The following is a 17,853-nucleotide window of genomic DNA, read 5'->3' on the forward strand; positions in this document are numbered from 1 at the left end:
GTCTAAAACTGCCAGGCAATAGAAACACAGATGGTGAAAAGATGAACAAGCCGAACAGACAGCACCAAAGGGACCAAGAAAGAGTTAAAATGCAGGTAGGGTGAAGGTCTGGGAAAGATGGACAACATCGACCCTTAGAATGAGTGATAAAAACCCCCATCTTGAACAAAACTTAAAACTAGATCAGCCATTGCGGTGAGGCGCTGTCACCTAACTGTGACTCGTGGTGGCTAAATTTGGACAGTCACAAGATGTAGCCCGTAGTCCAGTGTGGGGCACAGTGACACAGGTGGGTCTTCGCGACATAGGTGGTGACCGTGAGTCAGCCTAGTACGGCCGATGTAGAGCCGGCAAATGACAACGGGCCCTTGCAAGAGGTTCGCTTGGAGAACTGCCGTACATTAGTCGCCACCTGTACTGTATGTGACTTGAATGAAATTTTCACTCTACAGCAGAGTGTGCGCTGATATGAAACTTCCTGGCAGATTAAAACTGTGTGCCGGACCGAGACTCGAACTCGGGACCTTTGCCGTTCGCGGGCAAGCGCTCTACTGACTATGCTACCAAGCGCGACTCTCGCCCCGTCCTCACAGCTTTAATTCCGCCAGTGCCTCGTCTCCTACCTTCCAAGCTTCACAGAAGCTCTCCTGCGAACCTTGCAGAACTAGCACTCCTGGAAGAAAGGATATTGCAGAGACATGGCTTAGCCACAGCCTGGGGGATGTTTCTAGAGTGAAATTTTCACTCTACAGCGGAGTGTGCGCTGATATGAAACTTCCTGGCAGATTAAAACTGTGTGCCAGACCGATACTTGAACTCGGGACCTTTGCCTTTCGCGGGCAAGCACTCTACCGACAGAGATACCCAAGCACGACTCACGCCCCGTCCTTGTGACTTGTTCGGTACAGTCACGAAACACCATTCCATAGTCCAGAGCCCAAAAACTTTGTGGCAAAATATCAATTGAAGATAAGATTCCAATATGCCTATTTCCAGACTCAGTTTGCGAGTAGTCTCTTTGGTAAGCCTGTCGGCAAGTCCATTTCCTGGGATTCTGACACATCCCAGTATCCGTACAAAGGCCACTGACCATATTGTTTGAGGACGACGACACTCGAATGGCCATCACAAAAGGATGGTGCGGACAGCACCGGTCAAGAACTACAAATGAGGAACTACTCTTCGATGCAGGAGCGGGGCGCGAGAGATGGCTACCAGTTCTGCAGTGGCAACACTGCAGCTGTCTGGCAAGAAGTGCTGTTTAGTATATCCTGCACGAGCGTAAGCAAACCCAACATGACCATCAGTCGACAAACTGTTCCTGTAAACTACGAGGGTCACTCCAAAAGAAATGCACACTTTTTTTTGTAAAAATACAGTTTTCATTCTGCATGTGTGAAAGTTTTACAGTGTGTAGATGCATCCTTCCCGCTTGTTTTCAAACTTAGTTCCACCTGTTCCCGTGAGTGGCGCCGTCACAGCACGTCTTCGAGATGGCTGCTGAACTTGACGTTCGTCAGAAGCAACGTGCTGTCATAGAATTCCTGTGCAACGAGACAGTGGGAAACATACACAAGGGGTTGAAAAAGGTGTACGGAGATGCTGCTGTCGATCGCAGTACAGTCAGTCGGTGGGCGAGCTGGTTACGTGACGAAAGCGGGCACGGCAATATTGAGGATTGTCCTCGCAGCGGCAGGCCTCGTACTGCACACGCTCCAGACAATGTGCAGAGGGTTAACGAATTGGTGACTGCTGACAGACGCGTCACAGTGAACGAATTGTCACGCTACGTTGGGATAACGAAGGAAGTGTTTGCAGAATACTGAAACTGTTGGCGCTAAAAAAGGTTTGTGCTAGGTGGGTTCCCAGGATGTTGACAGTGGCTCACAAAGAAACAAGAAAAACGGTATGCGGCGAACTTTTGGAACAGTACGAGAATGGTGGAGACGAATTTCTTGGAAGAATTGTGACAGTTGATGAAACATAGCTCCATCATATTTCACCAGAGACGAAGAGGCAATCAATGGAGTGGCATCGTGCAAATTCACCCAAGAACAAAAAGTTCAAAACCACACCTTCTGCTGGAAAAGTTATGGCTACGGTGTTTTTCGATTCCGAAGCACTCTTGCTTGTGGACATCGTGCCAAGTGGAACCAACACAAATTCTGATGCACATGTGACGACACTGAAGAAACTTCGAGCTCGACTGAGTCGTGTTCGACCACATCGGCAAAAGCGGGATGTTTTGCTGTTGCACGACAATGCACCGCCACATGTCAGTCAAAAAACCGTGGAAGCGATCACAAAACTCGGATGGACAACACTGAAACACCCGCCTTACAGTCCTGACCTGGCTCCATGTGACTATCAGCTCTTTGGGAAACTGAAATTCTCTCTTCGTGGAACAAGGTTTGAAGATAATTACCCCCTTGTGCACGCTGCCAAACAGTGGCTCCAACAGGTCGGTCCAGAATTTTACCGTGCGGGTATACAGGCGCTGGTTCCAAGATGGCGTAAGGCAGTTGAGAGGGATGGAAATTATGTGGAGAAATGAAAATGTTGTTCCTAAAGGATGTATCTACACACTGTAAAACTTTCAAACATAAAGAATAAAAGATCGGTTAAAAAAAATAGTGTACATTTCTTTTGGAGTGACCCTGGTACCTCTGAACCCTGAGATACGTGAAGAATAGTATCGGTGATGTGTCGGTGTTTTAAGCTGTGGTGTGTGGAACATTCTCATACCGTCACACGAGTTTGCAGACCTCCAGCCGGTAAAGATGCACGTCGAGGTGGACACACTGTGGGAGTGGCGGCGGCAGACCCTGCTTGCAGCAGCATTAAGACAACGTGCACGTGTGGCCACGCTACCACCGACTCTGGGGTCGTGGAAGAGTCGACACAAGAATGGAGTGGTGCTCTGTCATCTTCAGTGATGACAGTAGGTTCTGCTCCGGTGTGAGTGACGGAGACCTGCTGGGCAGCCTAGTCCAGAGTGCATTCTGCCACAACACACAGATCCCAACCCAGGCTTCAGCGCACGAAAGCCATCGGTTACAACTCGTGTTCACATTTGGTGTTTACGCAGGTTAAAGCGACCAGTTCCCGCTACATTGCAAAGGCTATTATCCCCGTGCTACTGACGTTTCTTTGACAAGGAGGTGAAGTGCTTTTTCAACAGGATAAGACACATCCACATACGACTGCCATAACGCAACATTCGCTTCACAGTGTACGACGACTGTCCTGGCCTGAAAGACATAGGGATCTCTTGCCAACAGAACACGTATGGAACACAAAGTGAGAATTTACTTGTTCTCCAAGGAATGCGAGAACTATTGCTGTATTGCAACCGAAGACAGAAAATGCTAAGGGCAGTCTCTCACAGTATGCCACTTGGCATCTTTACAGTTGTTTATGTGTAAGAATTTATGTCTGCTTTGCTGTCAGAAGGGGTGTACTGTGTATTGATGCTACTGTTTAGGTGCCCCTTACTGTGACGTGTGTTCCATTTGGTCTGAACTGACAATGCACCATCACATCATCTGTCAATAAAATGACCTTGTCCTTGAGGATGTTGCATTTTTTTTTTCCTACAGTGTATATAAAACACGAGTTGGTGAGGACCTGCTCATACAGCACAATGTGCAGTACACTAAACTCTGATCCACGAACGATGGCGGTTCGCGCATGTCGAGGCATAGTCAGGGACTGCATTGTTGCCGATTCTAAGTGACAGTTGCACTTGTTGTTGTTGTTGTTGTTGTGGTCTTCAGTCCTGAGACTGGTTTGATGCAGCTCTCCATGCTACTCTATCCTGTGCAAGCTTCTTCACCTCCCAGTACTTACTGCAACCTACATCCTTCTGAATCTGCTTAGTGTATCCATCTCTTGGTCTCCCTCTACGATTTTTACCCTTCACGCTGCCCTCCAATGCTAAATTTGTGATCCCTTGCAGTATGTGCATGCATTTTCTTTTGGTTCAAGAAAACATATATACTGCAAATTATATCTATCCCTTGCTTATACAGAATAAATCACTTACCACCACCATCAGCAACATCAATTTCCAACAAATGAAATATAAATTGACTAAAAAATTCGCTACAATCACGTTTAATGCTCACATTAGCTACGGCATTCAGAGCAGAGCCCTCAGAACACTACTAAATGCTCATTGGCTGTCAGAAAATGCGTGATGCAGGTGCACAGAACAAGCTTAAATTTGAGCGCCATCGTTTGTGACTCCAACTATAGCCTGCAAGACAGGCAGGTGAGCCAGACCCAGATCAAATGTGTGTGGCAAATTAACGGTCTCAAGCTGGCACACCTGCCAGCAGGACTATGATTTTTAGGCTGGGTCCCACGATAGTTTAAGCGAATGGTGGGCTGGTCCCCAAATTACGCCTCCATGAATGTGGTACACAAGCAGTTAAAACATGATACCACAAAGAACATACACTACTGGCCATTAAAATTGCTACAGCAAAAAGAAATGCAGGTGATAAACGGGTATTCATTGGACAAATATATTATACTAGAACTGACATGTGATTATATTTTCACGCAATTTGGGTCCAAAGATCCTAAGAAATCAGTACCCAGAACAACCACATCTGGCCATAATAACGGCCTTGATACGCCTGGGCATTGAGTCAAACAAAGATGGGATGGCGTGTACAGGTACAGCTGTCCATGCCGCTTCAACACGATACCACAGTTCATCAAGAGCACTGACTGGTGTATTGTGACGAGCCAGTTGCTCGGCCACCATTGACCAGACGTTTTCAACTGGTGAGAGATCTGGAGAATGTGCTGGCCAGGGCAGCAGTCGGAACATTTTCTGTATCCAGAAAGGCCCGTACAGGACCTGCAACATGCGGTCGTCCATTATCCTGCTGAAATGTAGGGTTTCGCAGGGGTCGAATGAAGGTTAATGTAGGGTAGGGTCGTAACACATCTGAAATTTAACGTCCACTGTTCAAAGTGCCGTCAATGCGAACGAGAGGTGACCGAGACGTGTAACCAATGGCATACCATACCATCACGCCGGGTGATACGCCAGTATGGCGATGACGAATACACGCTTCCAATGTGCGCTCACCGCGATGTCGCCAAACACGAATGCCACCATCGTAATGCTGTAAGCAGAACCTGGATTTATCCGATAAAAATGACGTTTTGTCATTCGTGCACCCAGGTTCGTCGTCGAGTACACCATCGCAGGCGCTCCTGCCTGTGATGCAGCTTCAAGGGTAACCGCAGCCGTGGTCTCCGAGCTGATAGTCCATGCTGCTGCAAACGTCGTCGAACTGTTCGTGCAGATGGTTGTTGTCTTGCAAATGTCCCCATCTGTTGACTCAGGGATCGACACGTGGCTGCACGATCCGTTACAGCCGTGCGGATAAGAAGCCTGTCATCTCGACTGCTAGTGATACGAGGCCGTTGGGATCCAGCACGGCATTCCGTATTACCCTTCTGAACCCACCGATTCCATATTCTGCTAACAGTCGTTGGCTTTCGACCAACGCGAGCAGCAATGTCGCGATACGATAAACCGCAATCGCGATAGGCTACAATCCGACCTTTATCAAAGTCGGAAACGTGATGGTACGCATTTCTCCTCCTTAGACGAGGCATCACAATAACGTTTCACCAGGCAACGCCGGTCAACTCCTGTTTGTGTATGAAAAATCGGTTGGAAACTTTCCTCATGTCAGCACGTTGTGGGTGTCACCACCGGCGCCAACATTCTGTGAATGCTCTGAAAAGCTAATCATTTGCATATCACAGCATCTTCTTTCTGTGTGTTAAATTTCGCGTCTGTAGCACGTCATCTTCGTGGTGTAGCAATTTCAATGGTCAGTAGCGTAGTTTACACTATTTACATGCAGGTGGTACACAAAACCTTCAAGGCGGCCAGACACATATCCGCACACTTGACGAGCACGCATGCATAAGCGTGCTTCACAAGAGCACACAAACACAACCGTGCACAAATTCCTTGCGTCTCCACACAGCCAGAGCAGACTTGCAAAAGCATCTGTTTGTTTACAGAAAATGTTAAGTCATTGCAATGATGCACTGGTTTCGGCAGCATTTTTGCTTTTGTTAATAAGAAGACTAATGAAACAGGTGTTAATGAAATAGCGTCACCACCAACTAAAATCGTATCTTGTAGCATTCCGGGTGTTCTCGATTGTAATGCACGCAATATGATATGTAATTTCAGTTCTGGGGACAGTGCTTCATGCATTACAGTACCTTTATTCCTTATCGCATAATTAACTCTATTTAGAAGAACCGTGAACAGTTCTGGTGACATTCTAAGATAATTAAAAGAACTTCTTGGGTCTTCCGCTATAAATTACTTCAGCAAGGTTGCTGAGCAACCGAGCTGACGTCTTTTCTTCATCCGGTCACGAATCGAAACACGTTTGTTATTTTTTACTTATGCAGCGATTCCACGCAACAAGCTTTAACTCCATCGCAACTCGTGCAACGTGCAGCTGCCAAAACCTTCATTTCAGACACGACTCAGGGATCCACAAAACGACGAAAGTGAAGTGTATACTGGTGTGGCCGTATGTATGAAACCACCTGCGTGCAACTCATTCCATGCAAGAAGTGGCGCAACCCAATGTCGTCATGTAAATTAGGCTTAAACAAAATTTGGTCCAGCATCAAGCTATTTGTACAATCCTGATGTTTGCACGAATTTATGTAACATGTGCTGAAATTGCTTCTGTAGGCACACTTATGGATGCGTTCTTGTCAAGCATGCAGTTACATGTGTGGTCACCTTTAGGTTCCCTTGTCAACTGCAGCATCAGGGACAGCACCCAGCCACATAGTTAAATAATTAAATAAGTAATGGAAATGAAATAAATACAGCTGTGAACAATGGTAACTTTTATCCTTGATTTTCCTCTGCGAAATAACATTTGAACACAGAACCTTACATTTGTCTTCCATTTTGGTAGAAGATGCATGGTCTTTGTGCTAAGCAGTCCTTACCCCTGGACTTCCAAGAGCCCTGTGTCAAAGTCTTTGTTCTGCAAGATTTACACAAGGCAGGGGAATCAGCTAAAGCTATAAACCCATTCCATATCATTAAGATGCATACAACTGACTTCTTTTTATTTTAAAGATACTGCTGAAATACTGTTTCCAAGGGAAGTGTGTAAGAATGCCGAATGCAGTATGATCAAAGTGACTCGTACTCGTCTCTCTCAAACAGCTACCAAAAACTCTTCCCTGCAACAGAAGGATGGGAAAATGTCGAAGTATTCAAAAGAGGAAACTCTGTGGAAAATGTTTGCTGTGCTTTACTTCACCTTAAACACTAGCCTTGTTTATCAATTGCAGAAAGGAAAGAACTGTTGAGGAATTTTACAGTACACTTTGCAATGATGCAATATCTTATCCCGAGAATGGAAATGAGAAATCAACACAGAGAGATTTTTTCATGAGTTTATTTTGTTATTCTCTCATTAGAAATGTAAACCAAATGAGAAATGGTCTTTGTTGACCACAGTTCCACTAGTTAAAATATTACTGTTGTACGAGGGTATTCCCAAAAGTAAGGTCTCCTTTTTTTTATATAAGCGCATAGACCTGTTTATTTCGACAATGGTTTACATAAGTTTACAGCTTGAACATTTAGCTATTTTTCGACATAATCACCATTTCTGTCGATGCATTTTTGTAGACACTGTGGCAGGTTTTGTATGCCCTTGTCATACCAGCTCGCCGCCATGTTGTTCAGAAAGTTATGAACCTCTTCTTTCACCTCGTCGCTGGGGAGACTCTGGAAAAACTCAAACGGGCAACTCAGAACCGGAGTAGAGGAATGTTGAGCAAGGGTGTACACATTCTCCGTGAAACGCTCGCCCACACATCGCTCGGCAGACCATTGCTCTCCTGCAACAGTTTCAGTGGAACATAATCACCCACCCACCCTATAGTCCTGACTTGGCGCCCAGTGACTATCACCTGTTCCCCAGGTTAAAACAACATTTGGCAGGAAAGCGATTCAGCTCCGACGACGAGGTGAAAGAAGAGGTTCATAACTTTCTGAACAGCATGGCGGCGAGCTGGTATGACATGGGCATACAAAAACTGCCACAACGTATATAAAAGTGCACCCACAGAAATAGTGATTATGTCGAAAAATAGCTAAATGTTCAAGCTGTAAACTGATGTAAGCCGTTGTAGAAATAAACAGGTCTATGTACTTATAAAAAAAATAGGTGACCTTCCTTTTGGGATTACCTTCGTATTTCTGTATTTGTATTATCACAAATGTAACGCAGTCCCTCTGTATTGATGACATTCTCTGGTATAACACTTCCAGAATGTTCTTAAATAAATCATTTATATTCTAAACTCTCTCATTACTTTTTGGAGTGATGATGTGCACATCATAATTCTGTGGTATCAGAATACCTTCTCAGTTTTTCAGATACAAATAAGTTATGTCAAAAAGGAGGGATATTACTTTTTGAGTCTCCTGAGAAATGTGAGATCTGCCAATGTGAGATCCACTCATCATATGTTTTCCTTTTCCCTATCGTTTTTTTCCCTTCACCCAAGTTTTTCTCTTAGACCTTGGAGAGGTGAATCTTCGAATGTTTCTCCTGGTAAGATACGCAAAGTCGCACATGTATTGCTCGTACCGACATTTTTGGTTCAAAATGGTTCAAATGGCTCTGAGCACTATGGGACTTAACATCTGAGGTCATCAGTCCCCTAGAACTTAAAACTACTTAAACGTAAATAACCTAAGGACATCACACACATCCATGCCCGAGGCAAGATTCGAACCTGCGACCGTAGCGGTCGCGCGGTTCCAGACTGAAGCGCCTAGAACCGCAGGGCCACCCTGGCCGGCGACATTTTTGGGATGAGCATTTTAGACTCTAAGCACATTTTCGTGCAGCATTTGAGGTCATGCACTTCCCTTGTTACAAAATTTACTATAATTCTAAAACTTACTTGTTCCATACCGTAGGGAGAAGTCAGAATCATGATCCAAAGAAAATGTAAATAACTAACGTAGTATAATTTTTGTACCTACTGTGTGGTAGGAAAATGAGTGAATGGGCATCATGGGAATGAGAATATTTGTTCTTCATCTAGATGGATATTATGCAAATCACACTGAAGTGCCTGGCAGAGGGTTCATCGAACCACCTTCACTATTCTCTATTATTCCAATCTCGTATAGCGCAAGGAAAGAATGAACGCCTATATCTTTCTGTACGAGATCTGATTTCCTTATTTTGTCTTGGTGATCGTTCCTCCCTATGTAGGTCGGTGTCAACAAAATATTTTCTCATTAGGAGGAGAAAGTTGGTGATTGGAATTTCGTGAGAAGATTCCGTCGCAATGAAAAACGCCTTTCTTTTAATGATGTCCAGCCCAAATCCTGTATCATTTCTGTGGCATTGTCTCCCATATTTTGTGATAATACCAAACGTGCTGCCCTTCTTTGAATTTTTTCGATGTACTCCGTCAGTCCTATCTGGTAAGGATCCCACACCGCGCAGCAGTATTCTAAAAGAGGACGGACAAGCGTAGTGTAGGCAGTCTCCTTAGTAGGTCTGTTACATTTTCTAAGTGTCCTGCCAATAAAACGCAGTCTTTGGTTACCTTTCACCAAAACATTTTCTATGTGTTCCTTCCAATTTAAGTTGTTCGTAATTGTAATACCTAGGTATTTAGTTGAATTTGGGCTTTTAGATTAGACTGATTTATCGTGTAACCGGAGTTTAACGAGTTCCTTTTAGCACCCATGTGGATGACCTCACACTTTTCGTTATTTAGGGTCAACTGCCACTTTTCGCACCATACAGATATCTTTTCTAAATCGTTTTGCTGATTGTTTTGGTCTTCTGATGACTTTATTAGTCGATAAACGACAGCGTCATCTGTAAATAACCGAAGATGGTTATTTACAGATTGTCTCCCAAATCGTTTATATAGATAAGGAACAGCAAAGGGCCTGTAACACTACCTTGGAGTACGCCAGAAATCACTTCTGTTTTACTGGATGGCTTTCCGTCAGTCACTACAAACTTTGACCTGTCTAACAGGAAATCACAAATCCAGTCACATAACTGAGACGATATTCCATAAGCACGCAATTTCACTACGAGCCGCTTGTGTGGTACAGTGTGAAAAGCCTTCCAGAAATCCAGAAATACGGAATTGACCTGAAATCTCTTGTCAATGGCACTCAATACCGCATGTGAATAGAGAGATAGTTGTGCTTCACAGGAAAGTTGTTTTCTAAACCCATGTTGACTGGGTGTCAATAGACCGTTTTCTTCGAGGTAATTCATAATGTTCGAACACATGTTGCATATCGACGTTAACGATATGGGCCTGTAATTTAGTGGATTACTCCTACTACCTTTCTTGAATATTGGTGTGACATGTGCCACTTTCCAATCTCTGGATACGGATCTTTCGTCAAGCGAACGGTTTTATGTGATTTTTAAGTATGGAGCTAATGCATCAGCATACTCCGAAAGGAACCTAACTGGTGTACAGTCTGGACCAGAGGACTTGCTTTTATTAAGTGATTTCTGTTGCTTCACTACTTCGAGGATATTTACTTCTACACGTATGAAAGTGTGTGTTGAAAGTGAATATCTGTCAACAAACCCATGATGTCATACCTTTTCCCTGAGGCTGCTGCAAAAGGCCATGTCAGGATCCATGGTGCCCCTGTCATATGTGGGCCGCAGGCTGGGGTCCCTGATGACACTTCCGTTGACCAGGTAGCAGCCACTCACATACGGGACATTCCACAGGCCCCTGCCAAAGACAAAACACAATCAAATGTCACACACACTACAAAACACGACACATTCACTACAAGCTAAAAAAAAGTTGGTGAATGGACCAATACACAATCTGATCAAAACTACCCTGAGAGCCATCTTTTTGATTTGCAGCTCCTTGTACTAGCCGTGTTTGCAGTTAAAATTTTTGGATGTGAGGTCCGCCAGTTAACCAAAGAAATACAAAGTTATATACTGGCACCGTTATGTCGATGACATAATATGTCTGATTGATGAACCACATGCACACACAGAACAGCTACACAATGAAATAAACAATTTAGCGTCTGTAGCAAGTCATCTTCGTGGTGTAGCAATTTTAATGGCCAGTAGTGTATTTTCGTATTACGAAAGTGTAAATTTAAAAAACACCAAAAGCCATGTGTTACTTTCCGAAGCATTGAAATCAAGATTGCAATGCGCTTTTGTAGCCAGTCATAGCTCATGTCATGTGATCTCGCCAGCCGATGACAGCGGATATTCAGAGCAGAGGAGACGTGATGTAGTCAGCCAACAGTAATATCACTGTTACGTAGCACGTACACACACACAGGAAAAGTGAATGGTTTAAATTAATATACGTAGTGTTGCTACAAGAAAAGCAAAGCTTTCACATATAATATTGGTATTTTTTGCGAGTGTTGCACTTTAAGATACATCACACGAATGTGCCAGTAAAATTTTTAATAAAGACATAAACGTCTGATCTTCTGGGCTCGAAATTTTTCTAAATGGTCATCCTCACAGAGCTCATTTTTAAATGAGAGTTAAACACTCTGTGATTTAAGACGTTCATCGTACATTCTCGCATATAGTTCATATTGCATAAAAGGAAATTTACTGTGAAAGTAACGCTTTTCAACCAACCATTCGCAATAATTTCCCGCGACCTGTTAGATATACGTTCGTTGCAGCAGTTGCCACAGAACACCAGATAACAAGCGTCACCTTGCTTGCCAAGCTACGATGATGTAGGAAGCCCGTATGTTCGTAGTTGTAAAACATTAAAACAACTTACGAGGGTCACTCCAAAAGAAAAGCACATTATTTTTTTAAAAATCCATCTTTTATTCTACATGTTTGAAAGTTTTACAGTGTGTAGATAAATCCTTTAGGAACAATATTTTCATATCTCCACATAACTTCCATACCTCTCAACTGCCTTACGCCATCTTGGAACCAGCGCCTGTATACCCGCACGGTAAAATTCTGGACCAACCTGTTGGAGCCACTGTCTGGCAGCGTGCACAAGGGGGTAATCATCTTCAAACCTTGTTCCACGAAGAGAGAATTTCAGTTTCCCAAAGAGCTGATAGTCACATGGAGCCAGGTCAGGACTGTAAGGTGGGTGTTTCAGTGTTGTCCATCCGAGTTTTGTGATCGCTTCCACGGTGGCCGTGCATAGTCGTGCAACAGCAAAACATCCTGCTTTTGCCAATTTGGGCGAACACAACTCAGTCGAGCTCGAAGTTTCTTCAGTGTCGTCACATTGCATCAGAATTTATGGTGGTTCCATTTGGCATGATGTCCACAAGCAAGACTCCTTCGTAATCGAAAAACACCGTAGCCATAACTTCTCCAGCAGAAGGTGTGGTTTTGAATTTTTTTTTCTTGGGTGAATTTGCACGATGCTACTCCATTGATTGCCTCTTCGTCTCTGGTGAAATATGATGGAGCCATGTTTCATCACCTGTCACAATACTCCCACGAAATTCGCCTCCACCATTCTCGTACTGTTCCAAAAGTTCGCCGCATACCGTTTTTCTTGTTTCTTTGTGAGCCACTGTCAACAACCTGGGAACCCACCTGGCACAAACCTTTTTTTAGCGCCAACACTTTCAGTATTCTGCAAACACTTCCTTCCCCTACGTCAACGTAGCGTGACAATTCGTTCACTGCGATGTGTCTGTCAGCAGTCACCAATTCGTTAACTCTCTGCACATTGTCTGGAGTGTGTGCAGTACGAGGCCTGCCGCTGCGAGGACAATCCTCAATATTGCCGTGCCCGCTTTCGTCACGTAACCTGCTCGCCCACCGACTAAATGTACTGCGCTCGACAGCAGCATCTCCTTACACCTTTTTCAACCTCTTGTGGATGTTTCCCACTGTCTCGTTGCACAGCACAGGAATTCTATGACAGCACGTTGCCTGTCACGAACGTCAAGTGTAGCAGCCATCTTGAAGACGTGCTGTGACGGCGCCACTCACGGGAACAGGTTGAACTAAGTTTGAAAACAAGCGGGAAGGATGTATCTACACATTGTAAAACTTTCACACATGCAACATGAAAACTGAATTTTTACAAAAATAGTGTGCATTTTTTTGGAGTGACCCTCGTACATTATGTCATAAAGGAAACAAGACATCAGTGGATACTCCAAGAACATCCGAATTTCATGAACCATACTAAAATGCATAATTCGGCTTAAAGTGCACATTCGTGTGTCCAGATTCGAATGTAAATTTTCTTGGAGCACCAGTATTGTATTATCTCATGTTTGGTTCTTTATTATGCCATACGTGCACTTTTGAAATGCAGCGAACAGCTGAAACTAGCCAATAATGTGGATTTAAAAACTTCGTTTCAAATAAATTGAATGCCTCAGCGGAAGAGATTAATAAAAGCCAAATTTCTCTAGCAAACCAACAAAAATAGCTTCATTGTTCTGCAAGGCGATTAATGCCTGACTGTCAGAAAGGTGGAATTAAAATAAAATCTGAAACTAACAACATACTTTAGCCTTCCGCACTCATGTCAATATATTTTACTTCGCTTGATAGCTCCCGGCCACAGAAATCCATTTTGTTTTCATTTGACGTGAGAGCAATAAATGAAGAGGAGACAGCAAAATCGCTAAACGTAAACGCTGATCACGTGGAGATTAGCCACTTCCCTACTATAACTCAAGACTGCTTTCTGCATCAGAAAAAAAAACTCGCAAGTAATATTGGATGGGATAATTTGTAACCGGGAGAACAAGAACTCTTCAGAAAATTTGCATTCTTTATTGCCTATAGTTAATAACGTTTTTTTTTTGTGACATAAAATTAATTGTAGGATGCACGATACCAGTAGAAGAGACAAGCAAGACAATACACATTTCTTAAATCCTCAAGTCCTAACATTTTTTTTTCTCTCTAACCTTGCTACAGCACCACATGGCGTGCTTTACTTTCTTGGGAAGAATTATTACATCATCAAAGTTCGTCAAACGTTTTGCTACATGAAAAAAACGAAATGTCGTTGTCTAATACTGAAAAAGCTGTTAATACAAACAGTAGTCAAGACTGGTTTGTTTCACAATCCGATTACGTGTATTTTGTCACTGTCTGCCAGATAAAATAAAACAGGCCTGTCTAATATTGCAGCAATTGTGACACACACCAAATAAACGAGACTGTTTTGGCACAAATGGTCATTTTTATAACACGACAGAATTTAATTCACAAAGTACCAATATGAAATGCCTATTAGGCCTACTACAATCAAAAAGCTTTATGTTCGGAAATAGTTTCACATTTCATTCATACGCTCCAGATTCTCAAGCATGAGATCGAAAAGTACAGGGTGGCGCACGAAATGTGTTACCATTTTGTTTTTGAATATAAACTTTATTGTCAGTACAATCTGAAAGGAATATATACTACAATGAAGAGCCGTCCATGGAGATTTGTTCGCCGGTCGCGGTGGTCTAGCGGTTATAGGCGCTCAGTCCGGAACCGCGCGACTGCTACGGTAGCAGGTTCGAATCCTGCCTCGGGCATGGATGTGTGTGATGTCCTTAGGTTAGTTAGGTTTAAGTAGTTCTAAGTTCTAGGGGACTGATGACCACAGATGTTAAGTCCCATAGTGCTCAGAGCCATTTGAAGCATTTTTTGAGATTTGTTCTAACTCAGCACATGCTCAATATCTCCACCATTTCGTTTCCTAACTTCCTTCAAACGAACACTGAAGTTAGTGATTACCCTACGGCCCACGTCTTCCGTAATTTCACTGCAAGCTTGAAGAATAAGTCTTCTGAGTTCCATTAAATCACGTCGACGTTTCAGATTTTTTTTTCCTTTAGGTACCCCCAAAGAAAAAAGTCACATGGATTGAGGTCTGGAGTATATGGGGGGCCAATTTTGTCCGTCATTGAAGCGACCTGGAAACCTGAGTGAAATGATCCGCATGTCAAAATGCTCGTGTAAAAACTCCAACACAGTGTTTCAGTATGTGGCATTGCTCCATCTTGCACGAACCACTGCGTGTTGAAGGGCAAGGCAGTAGCATGAAGCTGTGGAATGAAGCTATTGCGAAGCATGCTAAAATAACGCTCGCTGTTCACAAAGAAAAAGGGTCCAATAAGTCCGTGACTGAAAAATGCTGCCCACGATGTAATCCTCGGAGCATAATGTTGTCGTTCGTGAAGCACTTGTGGGTTTTCCGTGGCCCAAAAGCGGACATTTTGTCTGTTAACCACACCGTCTAAATGAAAATGCGCCTCGTCTGAAAACCAAACGTTGTTGAGAGTTTCTTCCCTATCCTCCGCCCACTGCGCAAACAGTAGTCTCTGCTGCTTGTGTTCTTTAGTGAGCTTCTGTTGACAGGTCATCTTGTACGGGTACATATGGAGGTCACTTTTAAGAATGCGTTAAACGGAGCGTCTGGATATTCCCAGTTGCACTGCTGCCTTTCTACACGATTTCCCGGGACTTCTCTGTACAGCAACTCGTACCGTTTCAATATTCTCCGGCGAACAAACGGGCTTAGGACGAGGTCGCTTCGCTTCCAATACTGTTCCTTCCTGTACAAATTTATCGTACAACCTGTGGCTGGTCTTCTTGCAAGGGACCCAACGTGTGTGTGTTAAACTGTTGTCGAAAACGCCTCTGAGTCACAACAAGGCTTTTCGTTTCATAAAAAAGTAACACAATTGCCGATCGTTCCATTGTCAGCCATTGCTGCTTACTAGTCTCCTACCGGCAGTATCGTGAATTGCACGTCATTTCGTAACTCATTTGTTTTTCCAAGCTCTGCTGGTACTGTTGTAAAGATCCCGGGGGGTTTCTAATGTGCGTCGTAAATGCTGAAAGAAACAATTGGTAACACATTTCGTGCGCCACCCTGTAAGAGTATGAAATTTTCATATAAATTTCGAATCGTCTTATTCTTCCATTATTTGTGTGATGTAATCACTAATTCTGTAACTTATTCTCCGGTTAACTTCACTAACCCTGCCACAATCAACCGTTTAGTTATCCCACGTTTATTCTGCGATTATTCCTCCCGCTGATTTCGTGTGACTTTTTGCGACGAGCTTCTGCTGTGCTAGACGGTCCCTGAAGTCTGCTGTGGTCGTTCCTTTCTAATTCCACTTCACAGCCACATCATCGGCGGCCGACTTGGCTTTAGAAGGGTTGAAATGTCCCCGATGGATTTGTTACTTAGGTGACATACAATGACTAGACCACACTCACGTCTACCTCCTGTGCTGTTACCACTTGTCTACTCATCTTAAGGACACAGTGCGCTTTTCCGGCTCAATATTATGTAAAAATCAACACCTATTTCTTTCAGGCACTATTTATAATGTATACGGTTACTTGGTCAGGTGAATACAGGGTTATAAATACAAAATCAAATAGGGGTAATGCAGGAGTAGGTTTAACAATGAATAAAAAAATAGGAGTGCGGGTAAGAGTCAGGAAGTCGTTTCTGAAAGTATTTGTATGGAGTGTAGCCATGTATGGAAGTGAAACATGGACGATAAATAGTTTAAACTAGAAGAGAATAGAAGCTTTCGAAATGTGGTGCTACAGAAGAATGCTGAAGATTAGATGGGTAGATCACATAACTAATGAGGAGGTATTGAATAGAATTGGAGAGAAGAGTAATTTGTGGCACAACTTGACTAGAAGAAGGGATCTGTTGGTAGGACATGTTCTGAGGCATCAAGGGATCACAAGTTTAGTATTGGAGGGCAGCGTGGAGGGTAAAAATCGTAGAGGGAGACCAAGGGATGAATACACTAAGCAGATTCAGAAGGATGTACGTTGCAGTAAGTACTGGGAGATGAAGAAGCTTGCACAGGATAGAGTAGCATGGAGAGCTGCATCAAACCAGTCCCAGGACCGAAGACCACAACAACAACAACATGTTTTACAGACTTTTTGTTGATATCAGATAATACAGCATACGTTCTAAACTAATTAGAAGTATTTTGAATTTTTGAACCTGCTTAGCGTTATTTAAAAAAAATTACACAGAAATTGATGCAATTTTTTCTCCAAAATATTTCCTCAAATTGAGGCATCATTTAATGCAATGTTATAATTTTTTCCAGATATGCGTGGCATGATGGGCGGGATACTAGACCTATTTAATTAAAAAAAATGGTTCAAATGCCTCTGAGCACTATGGGACTTAACTTCTGAGGTCATCAGTCCCCTAGAACGTACAACTACTTAAACCTAACTAACCTAAGGACATCACACACATCCATGCCCGAGGCAGGATACGAACCTGAGACCGTAGCGGTCGCGCGGATCCAGACTGTAGCGCCTAGAACCGCTTGGCCACACCGGCCGGCATTTAATTCCACCTATTATGTATATTACAAGGATAAAAAATATCACATCTTACATTTCAATTTTTATAATTTTTTTCCTAATAAAAATGCTATTTTTTCTATAATTCAGTTTTTTCTGCAATAAAGCTTAGGTGTACTACTTAAGTGCGGACTATCGCAAGTTACACAAAAAATTGAAGCAATGCTTTGTAAACGTTAGGAAATATTTGTACCTGAATTCTAAAAATACAGCTTGTAGGAAATTGCTAATGAAGATATGAGTCCAATTACACTGTGCCTCAGAAAATTCCTGAAGCATAGTCTTCATCCTGCAGATTTCTTCATCTTATAGCTCCCTGTTGGCATTCCTTTTAGCACTTCTTGCTTCTTTGGTAACTTGAAGAGTGGATCTTTCAGCTTCAAGCACCCATTTTCTGTCACACGCAAGCAAT

General features: G+C 43.2%; 1 protein-coding gene across 1 annotated transcript in view; it reads right to left on the reverse strand.

Moving 5' to 3' along the window:
* Nucleotides 1-17,853, reverse strand: part of LOC124554137 (procollagen-lysine,2-oxoglutarate 5-dioxygenase) — a 465,996-nt gene that overhangs the window by 32,708 nt on the left and 415,435 nt on the right. Inside the window, exon 11 of the mRNA XM_047128203.1 lies at nucleotides 10,686-10,824. Coding sequence (XP_046984159.1) covers nucleotides 10,686-10,824 — 139 coding nt within the window. The remainder of the gene's footprint in view (nucleotides 1-10,685; nucleotides 10,825-17,853) is intronic.

The sequence above is a fragment of the Schistocerca americana genome, chromosome 11 (assembly GCF_021461395.2).
Source record: "Schistocerca americana isolate TAMUIC-IGC-003095 chromosome 11, iqSchAmer2.1, whole genome shotgun sequence".
In the NCBI taxonomy this organism is placed as follows: domain Eukaryota; kingdom Metazoa; phylum Arthropoda; class Insecta; order Orthoptera; family Acrididae; genus Schistocerca; species Schistocerca americana.